This window comes from Metschnikowia bicuspidata (genome assembly GCF_001664035.1).
Source record: "Metschnikowia bicuspidata var. bicuspidata NRRL YB-4993 chromosome Unknown METBIscaffold_1, whole genome shotgun sequence".
Classification (NCBI taxonomy): Eukaryota; Fungi; Ascomycota; class Pichiomycetes; order Serinales; family Metschnikowiaceae; genus Metschnikowia; species Metschnikowia bicuspidata.
In genome coordinates this window covers 288,341-309,741 of record NW_017387731.1, presented here as the reverse complement: position 1 = coordinate 309,741, position 21,401 = coordinate 288,341, and the positions used below count along the sequence as shown (strand labels likewise).

Here is a 21,401-nt window from a genome sequence, read left to right as displayed (position 1 = left end):
AAGCTATGCTTCGTTGCCAAAGACTCAAAAAAAAAAGGAAGCATGCATCGTCTCCTTAGTTTTGGGTTCATGGATCTCAGTCTGGGTAGCTCAATTACATTGGGCATACAGAACAAATAAGTCAAGAAAAACATTGTCAGATTCACGAACCCCTAGAACCTTGTCTGACCCTAGCTGTAGCGTTTTGAATGAGCAAAATGCCCCTCGTCCTTTCGCCGCCAATTATCAAACGGCAACTGTTCCGCTATGTCCACTCAAGCATACTCCAAATACTCCACGCTGCTAAGAAAAAAAAAAAAAAAAAACTAAAACGCGTGAGCGACCCAGTGTTAATCATCTCAAAACACATCAATACTCAAATAAACACCAACATCTGCACATGTCAAGCAAACAAAGACAGGTGCATATTTGTCTTTCAGGCCATACAGCCAATATATGCGACAAGCTACCCTCTAACCTCGGGCGTCTGTCGCTCATTGACTCGTTGATATCGGCATTTGGCTTGTATTCCAAGTGTCTGTTGGTAAACGTAGTGCCGGCCTCGGCAAAAGAACTCTGTGTATTCCACGACGAAAAATACGTGGCAGAACTTCTAAAAGAAAGGCACGAGGAAAACACAAGCTTTTCCAAAGAGGAGGCCAAATATGGTTTGCTCTTCGACTGCCCCCCTTTCGCTGGTCTCCATGAGTATGTTTTGCACGTAACCGGATCAAGCCTTAGTGCTGCCAACGTGCTTCTCCGAAATCGAGACACAGATTCTCAGCACGTGGTTATAAATTGGTACGGCGGCCGGCACCACGCACACAAGGCAGGTGCCAGCGGCTTCTGCTATGTCAACGACATTGTTTTGGCAATCTTGAGGCTCCGCACTCTGTACAGAAAAATCTTCTATTTGGACGTGGATTTGCACCACGGCGACGGTGTCGAGGCTGCGTTCAGGTTTCTGAAATTTGTGACCACGTGCTCTGTACATCGGCATGATCTTGGGTTTTTTCCAGGAACCGGTAATTCCTCCGGCGCTGGCGCATATAACATTCCCACGAAGCGAGGCCTCGGGGACAAAAACTTTAAGGACATCATCGCTCGAGTCGTCGCACCAATAATCGCAAAACACACGCCCGATATCATTGTGGTGCAGTGTGGTAGCGATGGGCTTGCGAGCGATCCTAGCGGTGAGTGGAATCTCTCTATCGACGGCCTAGCAAGCTCGATTTCAGGCCTCGTGGACAAGTTCCAAAGTGTGCCTTTTCTTGTACTTGGCGGCGGCGGATACAATCACACAGAGACGGCTCGATTCAGTGCCTGGCTCACCAAAACATTAATAGGGGATGTCACGGAGTGGGGAGACATCCCCGAGCATGCGTGCCTAGATGCATATGAAAACGACGGGTTCCAATTCTGGACGCCTGGCAACAAAGCTGGCAAGCCGGCAAGATGTGACGAGAACAAAGACATTGGTGCCATCAGGGCAAATACGCTTGAATATCTCTGGAATTAAACTGGCACATGTGAAGCTCCAAAGCGTCAAAACAGTTGGGCGACGGACCTCACGGGATCTGGGCTCACGTCTGGTGATATCGGACATTCTAGCATCCATCAGGTAAACTGGCAGGATGGGCTGCTAAAGGAATCAGAAGGCCTGGTAAAACAGCACCCTAGAATCCACAGCACCATCGCTGGAATTCGAACCCAACGCCCGCAAGCCCCTGATTCTCTTTCCTATCCTTCAACGACAGGTGCCAACACCTGCATCCAGTTTTCGTTCCACCGCTGCTTACTTTCAGACATTGCGCCTAGCTTGAGTTTGGCCAAACGGCTGTCGTCTCCCAAAATCAGGGCGACCAGTTTGTAGAGATCTCCAGGTACTGATTTGGTTATATTTTCGCTGACGACAAGCCCGTTGACGCCGTCTTTTACCAATTCGCCGATGGCGGGGAACGAAAGCGTGACCACGGGTACGCCCACACCGAAAAAATCGACGATTTTCATCGGGAGATCGATTCCGCTCAGCGACGTATGTAGCGACACCGCCAAATCGGCAACGCCCAATAAAAGAGGATACTCCTCCGCAGACAACCAGGCAGATTTGACAATCACTCTGCTCAGAAATCCAAGACCCTCCACGCACTTCAAAAATTGAGATTTCAAAGGCCCCTTGCCTGTGACTAGCACGAAAATTGGGGGCGTGGCGTCAGAGGATGAGTCATGGTAAATTTTCAAACACTCGAGCAAAATTCCAAGGTCTTCATCGGGTGTGAATGACGTGGCGGTGACCAAAACTTTATACTGTTCAATTTCAGGCACGCTAGTGAAGAGCTCGTGCTCTGCAAAGACCTGCTTGATTTTCTCTTGGGATAGAGGTGAGAACTGCGGGCCAGGCCTATCATGGAAAGCTAAGATTCTATCGCTTTTGACTCCAAAGTCCGTAGCCAAGTAGTGTTTCATCTGCTCAGTCACGGTGATATTGAGCCACGAAAATCGGCTGAAAAACTTCTCGTAAGATTTCATCAATTGCACCAAAGGATGGCGCACGTTCTGGAACCGCAAGTTCAAAATCGAGTAGTTCAAATTGTGCCAGTCTATAATGAGCTTGGACCGTGGGCTGAACAATTTTATGAAGATCACGAGAACCGCAACGAGTGGCATTGACGGGGGGTTCTGCACCATGTAGTACTGCGATCCTGAGAGCAGATAACAAAGTTCAAATAGACTGAAGATTTGCAGGACAGCCTTGGTGATGGCAAATAACAAGTAGGGCAAGTTGCGGCGGTTTTGGATCGCCTGGATCGGAAAAATATCGATGTTCACATCCTCGATTATGCCTTGTGGAGGCTCGCTTTCGAGATATCCGCATAGATTAACCGCAAACCCGAGGCTTGCAAATGATCTAGCATGGTAACACATTCTGGGCGAGTGGCCAATGTCGCCGAGCACGAAAATCGATACTGACTTCTTGTTTAAAACCGACTTTCGGTGTATGAAGAATGGCACGAATAAGTAAACCGTGAATGGTAGAATAAAGTAGGCGAAAAGGAGCCAGAGGATCCAGTTTCTTGACAAAACCAACTCACCGAAGTAGGCGTAGTTCATACTTCTGTGATTCTTAAAAAAATATCAGCGAGAAAAGGGTAGGGTTTGGGAGGAAGGGTAGTATTGTACTTGACTTATAGACAGGCTTGTATCTAGCAAAAAGTTACTCCGCGACGGGGAATTGAACCCCGGTCTACCGCGCGACAAGCGGTAATTCTAGCCACTAAACTATCACGGATTTCTTGCGGTAATGTTATGATACGACATGAGCAAGATTCTAGATTCTGGGCATCCTGTATAATACGAAGGACGAAGAGTCTAAACATTCCTGATCGGGGTTACCCCTCACCTACTGTATAGAAGGGTTCCGAACTATAAAGGAGCGTGAGTACATCCCTGAAGAAGGATAACACTTTTGAGACATCGAGAATACGACAGATAGACTAGGCCTATCCACTAAGGCTGAACTATCTATAAACCGATCTACTCGTAGTTTAAGAGACAGCTCCAGGCTGTTTCATAATATACGTAGCATATCAGCCTGTGTGGCGTAATGGTTAGCGCATTTGACTTCTAATCAAAAGATTCCGGGTTCGAGTCCCGGCATGGGTTAATTTGCGGCTTTAGCTCAGTTGGGAGAGCGTCAGACTGAAGATCTGAAGGTCCTGTGTTCGATCCACAGAAATCGCAATTGTTTTGGACAACTTTTTAAATACCATATACTTTATAGGAGTTTTTTATGTACCCTCTCAGACTATACTATCTAGTTTTCTCGCTGATATAAAACTTGAGCAATGAATCGGCATGAGTAGCCTTTAGTACTCGCCACTGATTAGTCTTTAGTACCAGCCACTGATTAGTCTTTAGTACCAGCCACTGATTGCACAATAACACAAAAGACTAAATGTGGAGAATGGGGTCCGAAATCTAGAAAGGCTACCAAATACACCTATTCTCTTTTCTGCAAAGCAATACAGTTCCAGCAGATTCCAAATGATTGAATTCTTTGGTGGTGTACGGGTGCACAACATCGCAAGATGGAGTCAACCATAGTGTAATCTTTAATGTTTATAATGTGACTCGATTGACATATTTAATGTTTAAAAAGAGAAATTTAAAGACTCTCGGTAATTCTAGGCGTCGAGAAGAGTCAGAAAATGATGATGACAAGTCCCACACTTCCTCTTTTATTAGTGAACAGCCCCTCAAAAAGATCAAAACACAATTAACTCCAGCTCGAGAAGCGGACTACTCTAAGACAGCTCAAAATGTAGAAACAAACAATCCAGATCAGAACGACCATTCCGAACCAAAACAAGAAAAAGAATTTTCACTGCAACCTGAATCAAAGCCGATTATCGTGGGTCCGAAAGCGGCTCCGAAAAATGTGCGTGTAACTACACTAACAGACTTTCAGCCAGATGTATGTAAAGATTTTCAGCAAACGGGTTATTGTGGTTATGGTGATACGTGTAAATTTCTACATATTAGAGATGAGCTGCGCCAAAAGAAAGCGATTGAGAAAGAATGGGAAATGGTGGCAGGCAAGGAGTTTAATCCTGACAAGCCTTGTGCAGAGAATATCCCCTTCAAATGTCCCATCTGCAAGGACGATTATACGCAACCTGTTAAAACACCATGTGGCCATATTTTCTGCCAGGCCTGTTTCATGGCTCGATTCAAGCAGGGGAGAAAAAGAAAGTGCTATATTTGTAAGAAAGATACTGATGGATTGGTGCAGCCTGTAAAAAACATACTGAAGGCGCGGGTAAAAGGGTGACAATATTGATCGTGAAGTAGTTTGAGATACTTCAGTCAATCACTTGATTTATATGACTTCAGAGTGATCATCTGACAGACCGCCAAAAGAAGTGCACGAGTGAAAATTCTTCAGGTCACTCGAATCATATGACCATATTCGAAGTGAACCGTTGTTAGGATCTGATGAACCCACTACAACAAAACAAATTTGCCGTGCAAATTTAGATATGTGGTGGTACATGTGTACCGTGATTCGTGGGGAAATAAATATTCGGGGAGTTGGGCATGCGAATATCCAGGACATTTGCTAGCCTGCAAAAAATTGGCCTGCTTTGAATAATGATACTTCAAACAAGATTTTCTTGCATGGCAGTCTACTTTGAATGCACGTGCTATGTCACCGTCTCGGTAACAATAAACGAATTGGCACCACGAAACATCTAAACAAGAAGCTTCGTGACTTCAGACGAGGTTCAACCATCCAAAAGTCGAGAGTCACCAGAATTTATTGAACCCTCATTTCTAATGTGAGTATAAATACATCCAACATGAAACTGGCATTTGCTGCTACGTTTCATTGACCAAGTTTCCCCAGTGTATGATAATCGAAAAATCTCAGTTCGAGTCGCACCCCAAAATCGCTCACCAATATATATGTAGGAAACGTAGCAAACATTCCCGTGACGTGGCTCATAACCATAAGGGTCAAAGTCGACTCAGTAAAAATTCCAGGACGAGGAATAAGAGATTCCCTCCCCAAAACTCAGATTTCATGTAACAATGTCGCAGCTAGAGGAGCAGCTCGAAAGTATCCCTGGGTACGATATAGCCATTGACACGTACACCGAATGGGCAGGCGACCGTTTCAATAGCACTAACCCGTTTGAGGATGATGAAAGAAACAAACGCGTTTTGAACAGACAGAAAAACACAGAGAAAGAACGACGCGTCTGGAGACAAATCCAGAAAACCGCGTGGGTACACGATAAATGTTTCTTAGGGTCTTGTGGTTTGGGCCTAGATTGCGGCGTGGGGCTTGTGCCGGTAGCAGTATTTTTTCTACCTGGTCTCGGCGCCATTCTTACGTATGTGATCCATGCGAGGCTTATTTCTTTGGCACAGAATCAGCTCTATTTACCGGGAAAACTTGTGGCCAAACTACAGACAAACATTTTGATTGACTTCTTAATTTCGCTTCCGCCAGTGGTTGGGGCATTATTGGCATGGGTCAATGGATGTCTGACTCGGAATGCTGGCATGTTGTACGTATACTTGGATTCTCTAGGCGAAAAGCGACTACAGGGACAGGCTGCCGTTTATATGGGCCCTTCGCATGGAAAGCAAATGGTGGGGCCGATTTTCCTCCCAGAACCCGGATCTGCTGGAGGAAATCTGAACATAAAATCTGAAACAAAATCTGCAACCAAGGCTTGGAAGAAGTTAGCAAAACGAGGGCCTGAAAGCCCACTTGTGGTAGGCATCCAAGAGTCAGGTGTTCGATGAATCTAGACAGTACAGGGACAAAATGAAAGAAAGACATCTAATCTGAATCATATCATAGATTGCGTCGTGTTTATTTTCACCCCCTCGATCTGGTATCCCGATGTCTGACTGGGAAGGTGACAACATTTTTGCAACATTCGATGCGTGTTTAATATTGTTTGATCTCGATTCGGAATATTCGAATTGAAGGGACTTCTTCTCGATTTTGTGTCTTAAATTTGAAAAGAAGTTCTATGGAGCTTTCCGGAGTTGAAAGGAAACTTCTGTGGTTTTCTGACGTTGAAATGACAATGCGTTTATTGAGCCGCACGGTTTACTTCTCGGATAATTCCATTTCAATAATTGCCTCCAAACCGACAAAAACTCCATGAGAAAGAATTGTGTTTTCTCGAAGTAGAGGGGACAATAAGCTGTCTCCCTAGGTGAAAGTGATCTTGGATATTCCAGTCGAAGGCGATCAAAGAATGCTTGTAGCTCGGTGATCTATTGCAAAGTAACCATTTGGGAATGATCTTTGAGAAAATCAGCTGCTACATCATCAACTCTCCTCTTTTGCGTCGCAGCCGAATCCCGAGTGAAACTGCTATCTGCGTCCTTCCAATGAAATTAAATCATGAAAGTGATTGGGGCTTCGTACAAGAGTCAGATCAGAGGAGTAACTCAGAACTTCAGGGTCTAAAATATTTGACGCTGATTCATTCAGAGAAACCACTGCAAAATTTGCTTTAGGTTGCAACCATGAAATTCAAAGATTCGATACACGTGTCTGGTTTGAATAAATTACGCAATTGAGAAATAATAATGAGAATAGTTGAAATATTCGAAGGCAGTAAGATATTGCAAGTAGAAGTGAGAAGCCACTCTTTCTTTAGTCTCGTCGGATTCTAAAGAAGTCTGATCCTACAGAACTTATTCCATGATTTTTGTTCATCTTTTTGACATACAATCATCAAAATATCTTAGTTTCCAAGACCACTGCAGAGAGAAATGGTATATAAAGTTTACTTCTTGTTATGCCGATCTATTATGCGCTAAATGATCTTTTGACAACAATCGTACCAAAAAGTCACACATGAAACTTTTACAACGTATTTGAAAACGACTATGCTGATATTGTGACTTGGTAGCTTTTTCAGGCTCCGATATTAGACTTGATTTTTTCTTAAGATACAGAAAGAGCTCTGCAAATTTCTATATGACAGATCAGAAAAACAAAGCATGGCGCTACTCTGGAAAAACAATTTAAACTTTATTTGTTGGGAAGACACCGACTTTGACTTGAATACCTGTAATACCGCAAAGAATTCAAAAAGCGCCTTACGCTAGTAAACAGATGCGTGACAAGGTGAAGCGTCAGGCCGTGATTAAAGAAAAGAGATAAGCCGTACTCTGACACTATGCACGAATTTGGGAGCTGCTTTATGGTAGTTGTTTTTTTAATCTATTTTTTTACTTGTTCCTTTTATGTGGTAAATCTGACAATCAAATACTTGAGACCACACATTAGCGAAACTATTGTCTGCTTGCCTTACATAAAAAAGTGATTAATGACTCGAAAATGTTTGATCATGATTTAATTTTTAACCAAACTTTCCGATAATAAAATGAACTCAAACACTTTATGAAATAAGTTTACCTCATTTTTGAATATGCGAACCGTTCCAATACAAAGCACTAAATGTTTTGAAAAAAATCACATTCTATGGACAGGCCTAAAGTTATGGGACTTCTTTGGATGTATATGTTTTGTACTCCCGTATTTTACTGACTTCCTGTGCCTTATACATCTGAACACGTAAAAGAAGCATGCAAGAGCTTGCAATTAGGAAGAACATTTCATTTCAAGGAGCTCGACATGTTATCTGAAGGAACTCGTATCAGAAGTGAATATGGACAAATACGAGCTTACGGAGGTAATCAGTGTTAAAATGATAGCAGGATCCTTACGTAGTTGCAACTGGTAAATTTCGTACTTCATATATTCGCGCAAATGTTTTTAACGATATGGACTCTTACATAAAACAGTCCGGATCTCTTTGAGCAATTTATTTAATCTGTAGGAGCAAATTGAATGGAGACCGCTCTGCTATTATCACACTCTGATTTGAAACCAACCAGTTCATCCATACATACCTCAAAAGAAGAGTATGATCCATAATTCAACATGAATTTTCCTTCAATGTTTTCTACAATTTGAAGATTGGTATAATCTCTCGCGCCGAATGACGAAAGTTTTCCATTTGAATCCAAACCTATTACTTTATTTTCAAAGTAAAGCATTCCGTCTCTTGTCGCAAAAGTGGAAGGATAAGAATGCAAAAAAGCATTTCCCGTTACGATGGATACTACTCTCGGTCCCCCCGATCCATCAACTGAACGAACGACCAAAAATCCGTTTTGCGGTGAGGAGAAGGCGAAGGTCAAAGTGAGGAACGTGAATGCGGCTAAAAACTTCATTCCGATTTTGCTTCTGTGATAAATTACTTTTCAGCTATAGCCAGACACTTCTCCTATCTTTATATAGCTTGCCTGCGAGCACATTTCTATATGCTGGCGATATAATATGTGGCTTTTTCAGTCATGAACATATATTGACGCGTTTATTTCGATTCACTGAGCTGAAGAAAACAATAAGGCATTAATGACTCTAATAAGTTGTGAATTTCTCGACTAAATTGCCCCCCTTGCTTTTCTTGCAAATCAAGCATGAAATGCACATAATATGTGCCAAGAAAAGCTGATTTAAATGATTGATATTCCTTACTATGCCGAAATCTTCTCTGTATAAAGCGGGCGTCGAGACTATCCACAAAGTGAGTGCTAGTTACAATGCCGTAGACGATCTATCTGTGAATATGAGAGTTGAGCTTTCAAAGCCAGAAAGAGCAGCAGAATAAACAGGGTTATTTGAGAAGCTCGTTGGATAGAGGATAGGGCTAGGTTAGGTTTCTAGGACATGTACATGAACATTGTGGTACCCAAGGGAGTCTAATAAGGGCTCATATCCACTGATTAATCCAGTGATCATAATCTGGGAATGGTATAAATGGATATGTAACTTAATACAGGATAAAACATCTCAGAGAAAAAAAATTGTTGCTTCTTAAAAATTGCTTTGCACACAGTGCAGAGATCATGGTGGGGGCTACTTCGAATTTCAACCGTGATTGATCATCCATCAATTACCCGAGGCCATTTACAGACGATTTGACTTGGAGCTTATCACTTCTCCTGGCTCTTGTCTAATATAACTAAAGTCCGACTCAAAAGATTTAAGACAATTTTTTCTTTCAAAAAAAAGTGTGCAGGCATATTGGGGTATAAGTTCTCGTCTCTACATTGCTGTTATTACCTTGTGTGGATAGGTTTTATATCCCAAAGATCTCGATGCCTTTTCAGCTTGAAGTCAGATGTGAACCGGCTTTCATCTGGAGCAACACAACTCGATTTAAGTTTTTACCTTTATAAAACCTTACTCAACTATTACTAAAGGAGAAACGCAAGATCAAAAGGAGCAACTGTCCCTATTACTTTGTGAAACACTTGCCAAGTTTTTCAAATGGTAAATCTTCGTATATAACCATGGTTCTCTTTTGTTTTTTTTCTTGGATAATTCATCAATTATTTCTTCATATAGTCTTTTTCAGCGGTGTAAATCGACTTTCTCCTAAAGTGTGCATCCAAGGCATCATCACTTTAAACTTTTGAAATCCTTTTTCAGAATCAGAAAATACCAGCACCCTTTATTGGCATACAATTCAAGTGTGTTCTAAGACACTGACTTTAAAAGTTACTGAGGCGGCGAAACGTACTGAATATACACGACTGCACCTGAGGAGGACAAATACCTTTACCAAATCTATCAATATCAGATTGGGCTTAGAAGCTTCCATCCAAAAAAGCCGAAAAGAAACAATTTGTTATACTGGTGCGTAACTGATGGAGTTGGTTTTCATGGTTCTTTGCTTCTAGATGACTGGGATAAATTACCATCAAGACATTTTCGTGCTATACCAAAATTCTCCTATACTCTGAATGGTAAGAGCTAGATGCAAAAAGCCATTCATGTATTGATAGTTGACTAAATCTGTATGATGATTATTAGAACTTCAGGGTAGACCCCTACAATTTCAGTCATAAAATTATCTCAAAGCTTGGTTAGACCCACTTAAGCAGTGTCAGGCTATATCACAGGTACCTCTCGGCTCGAAAAAGAAAACATTTGCAAAAAGAAAATGTAGCTAACATAATACTATTAAAGAAAAAACGCCAACTTTCATGTGAGCTTTCCGGACTAAATTTCCTTTGATAACTGAAATATTTATCTTTCTGCAGCAAATTTAATATCCACAACAACAGAGACGCCACAGATGCATTCCCAATTCATACCCACAACAACTGTGAAACGTGCAAATACCGGTGGCAAGAGCTAAATTAACCAAGCCAGTTCCAACGCAATATTGGCTCCGGCTGACAACTCTTAGGAAAACTTAATAAAATTAAATTGGTTTCTCACGACGATTTTCAAGGTATACAACCAAAGGCGTGGCGAGTAGCGAGAAAGAAACTCCTTGATTCCGCTCCGGCCATCTGAGTTGAAGCAACTACTAGAGGGACTTATCCTAGAAATCCGAAGTAATATCCAACACTCAAACAGACGCAGGCCAAAACGATCGTCCAAGCCGCATTTCCCGAAGGTGGGCTAGCTTTTACTCTTAGTCCGGACCTCCAAGTTGTTTGAAGTTTTTTATATATATCATTGAAAGATTGTGCTCTCTTTCCTCTATCAAAACAATAAGAAGTTTTTGTTTATTCTTTAACTTGTTTAAAGTACTTAAGGCCACCAATGTAATTCAAAATAAAATAAGCTCACTTTTCTGCACTTAACACGACATAAATAAGAAGTATTCTACGGAATATTCTGGCGTATCTCTCTTAGCGAAGCCCGAAATATACTTTTGCTTCCTTCACCGTCAAATTCTCAGTCTTCATAAGTAAGACTTGAACTTTGTGATGATCTCCATTGAAATTCATTACGCAATAATATCTTCATACTATTGTCTCAGCTCTCATGAGAACATTCACTGAAGTACACCATACTAATTGCTTTTTTGTCATGTTTTTTGCTTTGGATTTAGGAGTAAGTAATTTTTTTTTGGAGGCTTATTCCGATCTGCTCAATTCTCTCGTAATATCTCAAGCCGTCATCTCTCATCAAATGTTTTTCCCATTTTTAGGACTTTTCCCGCTACAGGGGTCATAGGCAAATACGATTCCCTTTTTATTAATTGCAAAGCAGTACAGAATGTTTCGCAAAGTCTTCCACAGTCATTTTTCTGAGATTACACATTTGAAAAATAAAGTTCCAATGAATCATCCCAGATGTATAATAAAAATTGGACTCATTGCGTACCCTTAGATTTTAGGAGTAGATGTTCTATTCTTTTAAGGACTTCACGGAACATAGGGTTCATGTAGTACGTAGTACTACTTGATCACTGGTTTCTCTAGAGCTCTACAGGAGTTTTATTCCACCCTCATATACTTTTTCCAGGGTCACGTGAACGGAACCTTTAGAACTCGAGAGAATACTCCATGAGTTGTCCGAAATGATATCTGACGGAACTCAAAATAATAGAATTGCATATAACTATATATGCGCTTACAGTGATCATTAGTGTCAAGCTGACACCAAGGACCTTACATATTCAATGTTTTTTCTCATTGGAATAACCCGTTGACAGCATTTATATTTTCAAAAGTATAATTTTGACGCGGTGTAGCCGAAATCAATATCAAAAACTTTCTGAATTTACTGAAAATAATTCCTACCAAGAGTCAGGAACAAATTTTATCTGAATTATTTGCTTCACATCACAGTCGCTTCCTAAAGCGAGGGTGTTGTCACTGCAGAGCTGAAAAACACTTTCGTCCCCCATTTTCAAAAATCCGCCAACAATCTTTAACCCCATTTTGTTCTCGACCAACGCAAGTTTATTTTTCTCATTGATACCCATGTATTTCTGTTCTTTGCCTACTTCTGCTGTAACATATCCTTCTAAAAATTTAAAGTTGAACGGAGATTCTTGGACCAAAAAGATTGCATTTTCATCCAAAACAACAAAGTATTCGTCTGGAATATCGGGGTCACTGTTCACATCTCGAATGGCTAATCGGCCTACCGTCACACGACGGGGTGCAGCAAGGACCAAAGCAACAAACGACAATGCGGTGAACAATTTCATTATAAAGAGACTTTAGGTTTGGAAATAGATAAATAATCTGAGATGGATACATCTCTCTTTATATACCTCTCTAACTATCAAGCCCAAATAAAACAATGAATGAGTTATGATTGTGGGCGTCAATTAGTATAGCCCTTTGAGTGAATAAAGCTATCAACGCACTCTATTTTTTGCGTTACGGACACCTGCGAGAATCTATTCACATTGACGGTAGCGGGTCATACTATGACGCATGTATTGTACTTGAGTTGCTTAAAGTAATATTTGTTCAGGTTTCATAATCATCCCCCCTTCCGTTTTCTTATGAAACATATTTACATTATTAATTGGTTATCCCTTCTGAATGTTATGGATTATCTGAGCGATCAAAGCGTTGTAAGCTTTGTAATTGGTATACACCAAGATAGTGAAAGATTCTTCAGGTTTGAGCTTTTTTTTGTTTTATGAGATCATATGCATTAATAGTGAATGAGAAAAATATAATTTCTGCATTTATGGTGAGAATAAATCACCGACAGACATATATTTTATACTATTGTCTTTAGTCCTGATTCCAGGGCTCAATGCATACAAGAGTAACCGGAATTCTCTATTTAGACGGAAGAACGCATAACCTAAATTCACCATACGAGAAATTTACCGAAGTGTTTTTGCAGAATGTTAAGAAAACAGCTAAAATAATCCTCTGAGCAATTAGTCAATTTTTTTCGGGGAAAATTGTACGTCACAAGATGCGAAGGAAACGTAAGTTAGATCAATTAACATCAGGCAACAAGACTTTCTATTCTTACCAGTGGTCCCCATAATTTCACATAGATTTCGGTATATAAGAGACTGGCTAAGATGTGGGTGAAAACCCATCAGAAGACAAAGGATGACATTTGTTCCTACTTTTTTTCCCAAACCAACGTCAATTCCCTTGGTTTTCTCTGAAATTCCAAGGATATACTACATTAGGCTACAGAATCTTATAACCACGGGTGTTATTATTGCCATCTTGAGCCTATTTTATTGTTGAGTACCGATTACCAGCACTACGTTTACGTAGCAGTTTAACCTGGTATTTTGAAAAAAGGAGGAATAATCCATTTCAGTTCAGGAACCTCTGACAGTTAATTGAGTCAAAAACTTCATAGCAATGTGTTGTATTTTTTGTTCAATTTTGAATCAAATTTTCTACTCTGTCCTGTTTAATATTGCCAAGAAGAGGCGAAAGTTTGAAGAGACTTTTTTTTGACAGCCAGCCAGACTGCATCAGAGACACGCATCTCTGGCGTGATTTCTTCTAATGCAAAAAGAAATAATAAGTTCCCTAAATAGAAACCGTCTAAGGAAAATGCTGACAATCGAATATAATCGTACTACACGACTTATATCAGGGCGGAAAAAGTTCATACAATCAAATGGCTGAATTTTTTGACGAGAGGGCTATTGATAATACTTCTCGGGGAATCATTTTTTTTCCATCGTGTCCTGAGCACATTCCCCATTTTTGGTGTTTGTACTGAGATAAACTGCTGTATTTATACGTGGCGCAACCGTCGATATGAGAATCCATTTCACTAATTAAACTCACCTCATACATAGTGAAGCCTCCAGGTGAGCTATTTTGCAGAAGAGACCGGGGCCCTTTTTTGAAGTTTTCCTTCCAAATCAGGTCACGATATGCTTGATCGACTATATAAGACCTCAGATCTCTCAGAGCCCGTATCCCTTTTTAATTTATAGTAGTGAAAGCAGGTCTCGCAGGCAAAAATCCACATCATCTCGCTATTCATCCCCACCAACACATGCAGAATGAATGTCAGTATCTACATCACCTAAAATACAGTATCTGTGATTGTTGTCTAGAATAAAAGTGTGATCGAGAAAATCTTAGTACATCACATCATAATAGGTTTAGGATAAAGTCCTCCCAGTCGCCGCTATGTTGAAACTTTATTCTTCATCAGTTCCTACCTAGCTCTCACCTGAGGTTGTCATTTCTACTCCAAAATTGAGGACCACAATCATACGATTCAAGATAAATTTTAGTTTTTTGAGAGGTTTGTGTCTCGATAGGAAGCCAATGATTCCAGTTTCAGCAGTGGGTTGGGCCTTTAGCTTCAGGTCTAATGTATGGCATTCAGTGATGGGCTATAAGTGATGAGTAGACGCTGGCGCCCATTTTCTAGTTTTTCCATCAAGACATATCTTTTTGAATCTATACTTCCTGTGATTCAGGACTCGTCTGATATAAGTAGCAAAATTATAACGTGTTCATGCAGAGCCGTTTGTGCTCGACTGGTATCGTGTATTACCTCCAGATTCAAAAGGTTAAATAAAGTTTCTGCCATGTGATACCGAAGACAGATCCTTTATCAACAGAAATGAGCCTGTTCTAAGTAGTGAAATAATGGTTATCATGTCAATTATAGGACTTCTTATGATGATGTGCCTCTTAAGGAATCGGGCACCTATTTCTTTTCAAACAAAAAAGCAGGGTCGTTCCCGCAGCTCTGAGTCCCCATTATATCAAAAGTTGATCCCGAAAAGGCATCATGGCAATCATAGATCATAGACCTCTTTTAATCCCGCGCCCGATTGAGAAAACTTAGCAGTGCGAGAAATTTACTTGCAAGCCGCGCATCACTGTGAATGTCCTCAAATAAATGATGATCTTTTGACTATATCTGAGACTCCCCGCCAATTGATTGTATCCCTGGCCCACGGAATTTTGGAGGAAATTGCCAGGCGTCACGTGGCACAGAAGTAAAGATAGATCTGCATGTAGGGGTGTCCTGTACACATGCCCCGGTGAGCGTTCACGTCCGATTGCAAAATGCACCCATCTTACCTAACTATACACCTCTTTCTTCCTGGTCAGAAATCACAAAATGTACGCCAGACCTGCAGGCATCGAGAACGAGCGGATCTGGGTCGACGGGTGCTTTGATTTTGCCCACCATGGTACGTGACCGCGGAAGGCAGCAATGGCGACAAGGACCTTGGATGGGAGCAGCAAGAGCCCTATCGACGCCCAAGAATTCCCCCAAAAACTGGGCTAAAGAAGCCGCAAAACATTCACGGGCAAGCCACAAAAAATCCAGTCCCACATTTACCTAACCCTTCTATACTAACACCAGCGTGCAGGCCATTCTGGCGCCATGCTTCAGGCCCGCCAGTTGGGCAAAGAGCTTTTTGTAGGCGTGCATTCAGATGAGGACATCTTGCACAATAAGGGCCCCGTAGTCATGGCCCTTGATGAGCGGCTAGCGGCAGTCAACGCATGCAAGTGGCTGACCGAGGCTGTGCCCCATGCGCCGTACGTGACGGACCCCGCATTCATAGCCAAATATGGGTGCAAATACGTGGTGCATGGCGACGACATCACCACAGACGCCCACGGCGAGGACTGCTACAAGGGCGTGAAGGAGTTGGGCATGTTTGTGGTTGTGCGGCGCACGCCCAACATTCTGACCACGGATCTAGTCGGGCGCATGCTCCTCATGAGCAAGACACACCATTTGCCGGCGCTTGGGGCCACGGGCGCCTTGGCGCAGCACCCGCTTTTAGCCGCCGACGGCGCCATGGAACGGATCCGCAACTACGCGTCCGACGAAACCGGACTCGGCCGCGGGCCGGGGGTGTGGGTGAATCTTGGCGGGCCAGCGCCGCTTGAAAACATCGTGGAGGCCTCCGCCAGCGTGCGGGCCAAAATGGCGCAGGGCGACATTGTGTATGTGGACGGTGGCTTTGATCTTTTCCACCCGGGCCACATCGAGGCGTTGCGCCAGGTGCGTGTGGAGGCGGCCAAGACCGGGGCTGCAGTGGTGGTGGGGCTCCATGACGACAAGGTGATCAACGAGCAAAAGGGGCTCAACTACCCGATCATGAGCTTGTTTGAGCGTGCGCTCTGTGTGTTGCAATGCCGCTACGTGGATGCGCTCGTGATTGGCGCCCCATATATTCCCAGCGGTGAGTTTATGGACAAATTGCCGGGTAAAGTAGTCCGTGTGTTCCACGGGGCCACGCCCGTTGCCGCTGGGGTGTACGAGGACGTGGCGCTGCTTTTCGAACAGCTTCCTCAGCACAAGTACTCGGGCATTAATACTGAGGTAATTGTGCAGCGCGTGCTTAGCAACAAAAAGGCGTACGAGGACCGCCAGGCGAGAAAGGGCTGGAAGGCGGAGGTCGAGAAGCGCTTGAAGGCCGAGGAGGCGCGGTAGAGGCCTGGCCAAACTAGGGTCCCGACTTGACCTTCGCTTCAAGTCTGTGGTTCCAGTATGTGGACCCTGTGCCGGTAATTTCGTTCCGGACTTTATGCTGCACCCAGATGCTGATATCGGTGGTTTGGCTGTGTGGTTCTGGATTTGGCGTAGCGGGCTGTCGGCGTTTTTCTAATTCCATGAAGTGACGCTGGGGCTGTCCCAAGTATTGTCTCTGCTTCCAATGTTCAGCAGCTGTTTCCAGAGCCGTGTTCCGAGCAGATGTAGTGCAAAGCAATATGCAATAAATTCAACTCCATGACGATCCAAGCGAATTTAGCCAAGGCGTAGTTCCAGCGAAAATAAAAGATCCAAGCAATAAAGTATCACTGCAAGCGCTGCTTCCTCTCTTCGTTCCCATTCGATCCAGTTTCATTATCCAAGATGTGATACAGCACTTTGACTCGTAGCGGTAAAGTTAATTACTGTCCATCCCCACCCCCTCAACTACATCGCTTTGTGAAATATTCCATAAATCATGTTTTTTGTATTTGAAATTGACAGTATTTCTCAATACTCACTATATATTGGCGCGACATGCGTGGACTCCCAGCGTCCTACTTCAAGTCGAGCTTGGAATTACAGGCACGTGAAATGTCTTGCATATCCTGCTCATTTGCCATGTGGTTTGAATTCCGTCTGCCCGTACTAGGAAATTCACTTTCATCCATAAGCTCGTCGCCTGGCTTGCCCCAGTTGAACTTGCCGCTTCCATTCTTGTTGACCTTATTGGGGTCTGTATTAAAATGGCCATTATGGGTGAAAAATCTGGGGGTCGACGCCTTCTCGTGTACAGTCCATTTCTTTGTTCTCGTCATGTTGCTTGTGTTTTGGTCTTGTTTGTAGTATCAATTGTAAAATTGTATGATAATTTAAAAAAGGAATAGGGGGGTTGGCCCTTTATATACGGGGCGGATCTCGAAGCTGGATCTTCCTTGAAATTCGAGGAATGACCCCATGCACGAGATCGGTCATTGTGCAGGATTGTTATTGTGGTGTGACATGCGGTCCCGTTTTACGTCCAAACCACGCTGAAAGACGCGCTTGCGAGGATAGACTGAGCAAAGAAATATTATCTATTTGCTCCTCTGAGGCGCGTCCCCAAAACAAGGAAAACGAGACGGCTTGAACAGATATTATACTGCGGTCACGTGATAGGGCCGGAATGCGGGGTGGGCCGATCGCAGCGTAGTGTGGGGTGTCAGAAATATACGCGTGACGCCGCAGAATCTGCGCCCAGGAAAAATACGCATCTCGTATCCAAGCACTCACCTCCCCCTCTTTCTCAATGAGTCATATCCCTTACTTGAGAAATTATCAGAGTGGGCTTTTTTTCTTTTCCCCACTGTAGGAACAAATTGACCCTCTCGTTTAAACACTTGGCTTGATATTGCCAACTAATAATTTTCTTAGCCAGATTTTAGTATTGAGTACTTTGTTCTAGAATTCTAAAAAGAAGCAACGATAACATGCTATTCGACTCACACGAATTGACCATATTATCTTGAGAACTGATGAAACACAACATGGTTGCCAAGAGAGTGTGGAGTTATTTCCACAGCATCACGCCGCGGTCCAACTATAGCGTGCATGTTTACGTTACTCTGTTTGACTTGTTGCGAGTCATGCATGGAATTCTTCTGAAGTATGAAATATTTTGCACCCTTCTCGAGTCTTTGGCTGCGCCATGCTCGATATTGAAAAATGCTAAAACCTTGATTGATACGTGAGTATTAGCAAGTCCCAAAATATGCTGTGCGCGAAAATCTAACTAGCCTTGAAAAGCATAAAGCTGGTGAGGTGCTTTCCTATGGCTTCTCTCTCATCGCCTGCGTTTATGGAACCAAGTGTTGAATATTTCGCCAGCCTTTCATACCACCATAATTCAGTAATTGAAAGACCACGCAAAACCAATGCTATTGCTCCTAATCAAGACTTTTCAAATGATGGGACATTTCAGCCAACTGATTTCAAATTATATACAAGAAATTGGGACGTTTTGAATGGGACTGCGTTTGGCCACATCAGGTATTTTCACTCGCGTGACAGGGCTCATTGCCCAGTGCCATCTGATTAGCTGTTATTTTCTCGTGGGCTGGAAGTAATGTACTGCCCGTTCAAAACGTGGTTATCTTTTTGCAAGCTACCGGTGACTGTCTCGCGGTGTGTCACGTGACCAGTTTGCTGATCTGCCATCAGGTCATTTGAAGAGCACCAAAACCCAGATTCACAAGCATAAGCAGGCTCCACCCGACATATATGTAATTGTGTTTCTTGTATTGAAACTATTGCATTCGATATTCTCATAAAAAAGGCAATTTTAGCCATGGACGGATTTGATGCTCGCTCTGAAGAGCTCGAGACAATAGAAGCCATCTATCTGGATTTGGCAGTCATCGATGCTGTGGCCTTCTCAGGGAAAGTGAGTATTCCTATAGATCTTGAGAATCCTGTGCCAGTGATTCTTTCGTCGGAAACCCATGTAGAGGATAGCTGCGTAACTTCTCTCCCGCCTTTGCAGTTTAGCTTCCAACTCCCGGAGCTATATCCCTACAAAGAGCCCCCCGAAATCAGAATCTCCTCATCCGCTTTCCCACCGGAAACACTCGGGGGCTTCTGCTCAGAAATGCTAGGGATCTGGCGAAATACAAAAGACCAGGTTTTATTTGCGATGGTGGATTTCCTCCAACAAAAAGCACTGGAACATTCCAAGACACTTGTGGGGAACTATATAAGTTGTAAAGGTAGTCGGGACTATTACGACGAGATTCTAGCGTATGACCGGGAAAAGAGCCAGCTAGCATTCAATGCGTCGACGTTCACATGCGAGATCTGCCAGCGAGGCTTGAAGGGAGAAAAGTGCGTGCAGTTTCCAGGGTGTGGGCATGTATTCTGCCGGGCCTGTGTCCGAAGTTTTTTCGAGTCTTTGATTGAAGCAGGCGAGGTCGAAAAAGTACACTGTCCGGAATTTGAATGTGGGAGACTAGCGCTTCTAGAGCGAGAAAAGCAACTCCGCCTAGACTTCGCCACACAACCAAACTTCGATTTTGAAAACTTTAAGCGTAAAATCATGGACCCTCCAATTGAGGCACATGTGCTCCAGCGCATATTGGGCCAAACTGCAGCTGGAAAAGCGCTTTTTGAAAAATACACCACAATTCACGCGGCCCACCAGCATGCTTTAATTGCCAAATTATTTCCCATGCGGCTAGTTGCATGTCCCCGCAGCCACTGTCCTGCAATGATCTTTAGAGAAAACACCCAGGACCGGCTTGTTGTGTGCCGAAAATGCGAGTATGCTTTTTGCAATACATGCCGCAAATCTTTTCACAGTAGCAGCATCGACTGTTCCCGAAAAAAAGATGAGAGGTTGTATCATGGCATAGCGATTGAAGATATCGAAGTCTGGATTGCCGATGGAAAGTCTTCGCCTGCGGGGAACGAACTCAGGTGCAAATACGGACATGAACTTCTCAAAAAAGTGGCTGATGAATACACCATGGACAAGCTATTCAATGAAATGTTACAAACAGAACTGCACGATTTCAGCACCTGTCCTACTTGTGACATAGTCGTCCAGAGGCTGGAGGGCTGTAACAAGATGAGGTGCTCACACTGTTATACGTTTTTCTGTCATTTGTGCAGTGCTTATTTGGACCAGGATCATCCATACGATCACTTCAAAGACAAAAGTAGTTCATGCTATAACCGTTTGTTTCAGGGGATGCCAGGCACAGAGGACTTGGATTAGGTTGTGTATTTGCTAGTGCTCTTTTCATTCTTCTGGTATTGGTGCGATCAAGAAGACAACTTTGTCTATTGTTTTCAAGATACCATTTCTGGGACAGGTGGCAATTTGAGGCTTGAACAGTACATCGCTTTCATTTGTAGTTTACAGTTTATGCCTCATTCCATGATTTAAATGTGTCGTGGATTAGTAGTTCAGTGATCCTCGTGTGGATTGAAGACAGTATTTACAATGATGGCGTAAGTATTCTGAGAACGTTCAACCGAGAAAAGTGATAGTATTTCATCTTTGTAGGAATCAGATAGAGAGAGTGTCACTGACACGAGAACACGATTTCATGAGCCTTATTGCATATTTTCTTCGTAAAGACACGCATATAAAACCAGTAGGAATACAACTGGTGGTCTTTTCCAGAAAATATTTCGCTTGACTATTACGAAAGATTGAAGAGCATTTTCTTCACATCTCTGAGACACGCCTTATTTCTCGATAGTATACAGAGAGCTTAGATCTTTTGCCGCTTTGTTTTATTTTCTAGAAAGATAGCCTACTGGTTCTCTTCATGACCCATACGGCCATGGGTCACGAAACTATTTTCTTACTGACTGAGCCGGAAATGTGGGAGGAATACTGGCGAAAAGAAATAGTTTGTGACTATGGACTTCTTCTTCACACCCTATGTTGACATACTAGCCAATTTTACGACAATTATGGGAGCTTTTTCTCTTGCAGGAAATTACTTGAGTTCTACTAACTTGTTCTATCAATTGAATTACGGATGATTACATAATTTCTGGGAACACTCACCATCATAATATGTACGGCATAAAAGCAACGAAGGTTATAGCAACACACCGGTTATCCTCA

The 21,401-nt window shown here is 42.8% G+C and overlaps 8 protein-coding genes and 3 non-coding genes across 11 annotated transcripts; 7 read left to right on the top strand and 4 right to left on the bottom strand.

The window, feature by feature from the left end:
• Positions 1-379: 379 nt before the first annotated feature.
• HOS1 (histone deacetylase) lies at positions 380-1,498 on the top strand (the record flags this gene model as incomplete). Its single annotated transcript, XM_018856470.1, has 1 exon — positions 380-1,498. One exon carries the CDS (start codon positions 380-382, stop codon positions 1,496-1,498), a length of 1,119 nt encoding a protein of 372 aa, XP_018713225.1.
• A 221-nt stretch (positions 1,499-1,719) lies between these two features.
• On the bottom strand, positions 1,720-3,090 carry ALG1 (chitobiosyldiphosphodolichol beta-1,4 mannosyltransferase; the record flags this gene model as incomplete). Its single annotated transcript, XM_018858449.1, has 1 exon — positions 1,720-3,090. The coding sequence occupies one exon, from the start codon at positions 3,088-3,090 to the stop codon at positions 1,720-1,722; it is 1,371 nt and encodes a 456-aa protein (XP_018713224.1).
• A 106-nt stretch (positions 3,091-3,196) lies between these two features.
• METBIDRAFT_t1 lies at positions 3,197-3,268 on the bottom strand. The gene has a single exon. It is a non-coding gene; the product is annotated as a tRNA-Asp (tRNA).
• Positions 3,269-3,569: 301 nt separating this feature from the next.
• METBIDRAFT_t84 lies at positions 3,570-3,642 on the top strand. Its single transcript has one exon. It is a non-coding gene; the product is annotated as a tRNA-Arg (tRNA).
• Positions 3,643-3,647: 5 nt separating this feature from the next.
• METBIDRAFT_t85 lies at positions 3,648-3,720 on the top strand. Its single transcript has one exon. It is a non-coding gene; the product is annotated as a tRNA-Phe (tRNA).
• Positions 3,721-4,126: 406 nt separating this feature from the next.
• Positions 4,127-4,810, top strand: METBIDRAFT_75926 (U2-type spliceosomal complex subunit; the record flags this gene model as incomplete). The annotated part of the gene is made up of 1 exon (XM_018858448.1): positions 4,127-4,810. One exon carries the CDS (start codon positions 4,127-4,129, stop codon positions 4,808-4,810), a length of 684 nt encoding a protein of 227 aa, XP_018713223.1.
• A 523-nt stretch (positions 4,811-5,333) lies between these two features.
• METBIDRAFT_91615 (uncharacterized protein) lies at positions 5,334-6,548 on the top strand. The gene has a single exon (XM_018859326.1). It carries the CDS (start codon positions 5,572-5,574, stop codon positions 6,292-6,294), a length of 723 nt encoding a protein of 240 aa, XP_018713222.1. The 5' UTR covers positions 5,334-5,571; the 3' UTR covers positions 6,295-6,548.
• Positions 6,549-11,928: 5,380 nt separating this feature from the next.
• METBIDRAFT_29337 (uncharacterized protein) lies at positions 11,929-12,978 on the bottom strand. Its single transcript, XM_018855383.1, has one exon. It carries the CDS (start codon positions 12,537-12,539, stop codon positions 12,123-12,125), a length of 417 nt encoding a protein of 138 aa, XP_018713221.1. The 5' UTR covers positions 12,540-12,978; the 3' UTR covers positions 11,929-12,122.
• A 2,411-nt stretch (positions 12,979-15,389) lies between these two features.
• On the top strand, positions 15,390-17,102 carry MUQ1 (ethanolamine-phosphate cytidylyltransferase). Its single transcript, XM_018855382.1, has 2 exons — positions 15,390-15,488; positions 15,672-17,102. Exons 1-2 carry the CDS (start codon positions 15,416-15,418, stop codon positions 16,745-16,747), a joined length of 1,149 nt encoding a protein of 382 aa, XP_018713220.1. The 5' UTR covers positions 15,390-15,415; the 3' UTR covers positions 16,748-17,102.
• Positions 17,103-17,385: 283 nt separating this feature from the next.
• STF2 (Stf2p) lies at positions 17,386-17,637 on the bottom strand (the record flags this gene model as incomplete). Its single annotated transcript, XM_018858280.1, has 1 exon — positions 17,386-17,637. A coding segment is annotated over exon 1 (219 nt), but the record flags the coding sequence as incomplete, so codon positions are not given.
• Positions 17,638-19,112: 1,475 nt separating this feature from the next.
• METBIDRAFT_9103 (RBR-type E3 ubiquitin transferase) lies at positions 19,113-20,537 on the top strand (the record flags this gene model as incomplete). Its single annotated transcript, XM_018859316.1, has 1 exon — positions 19,113-20,537. One exon carries the CDS (start codon positions 19,113-19,115, stop codon positions 20,535-20,537), a length of 1,425 nt encoding a protein of 474 aa, XP_018713218.1.
• Positions 20,538-21,401: the final 864 nt, after the last annotated feature.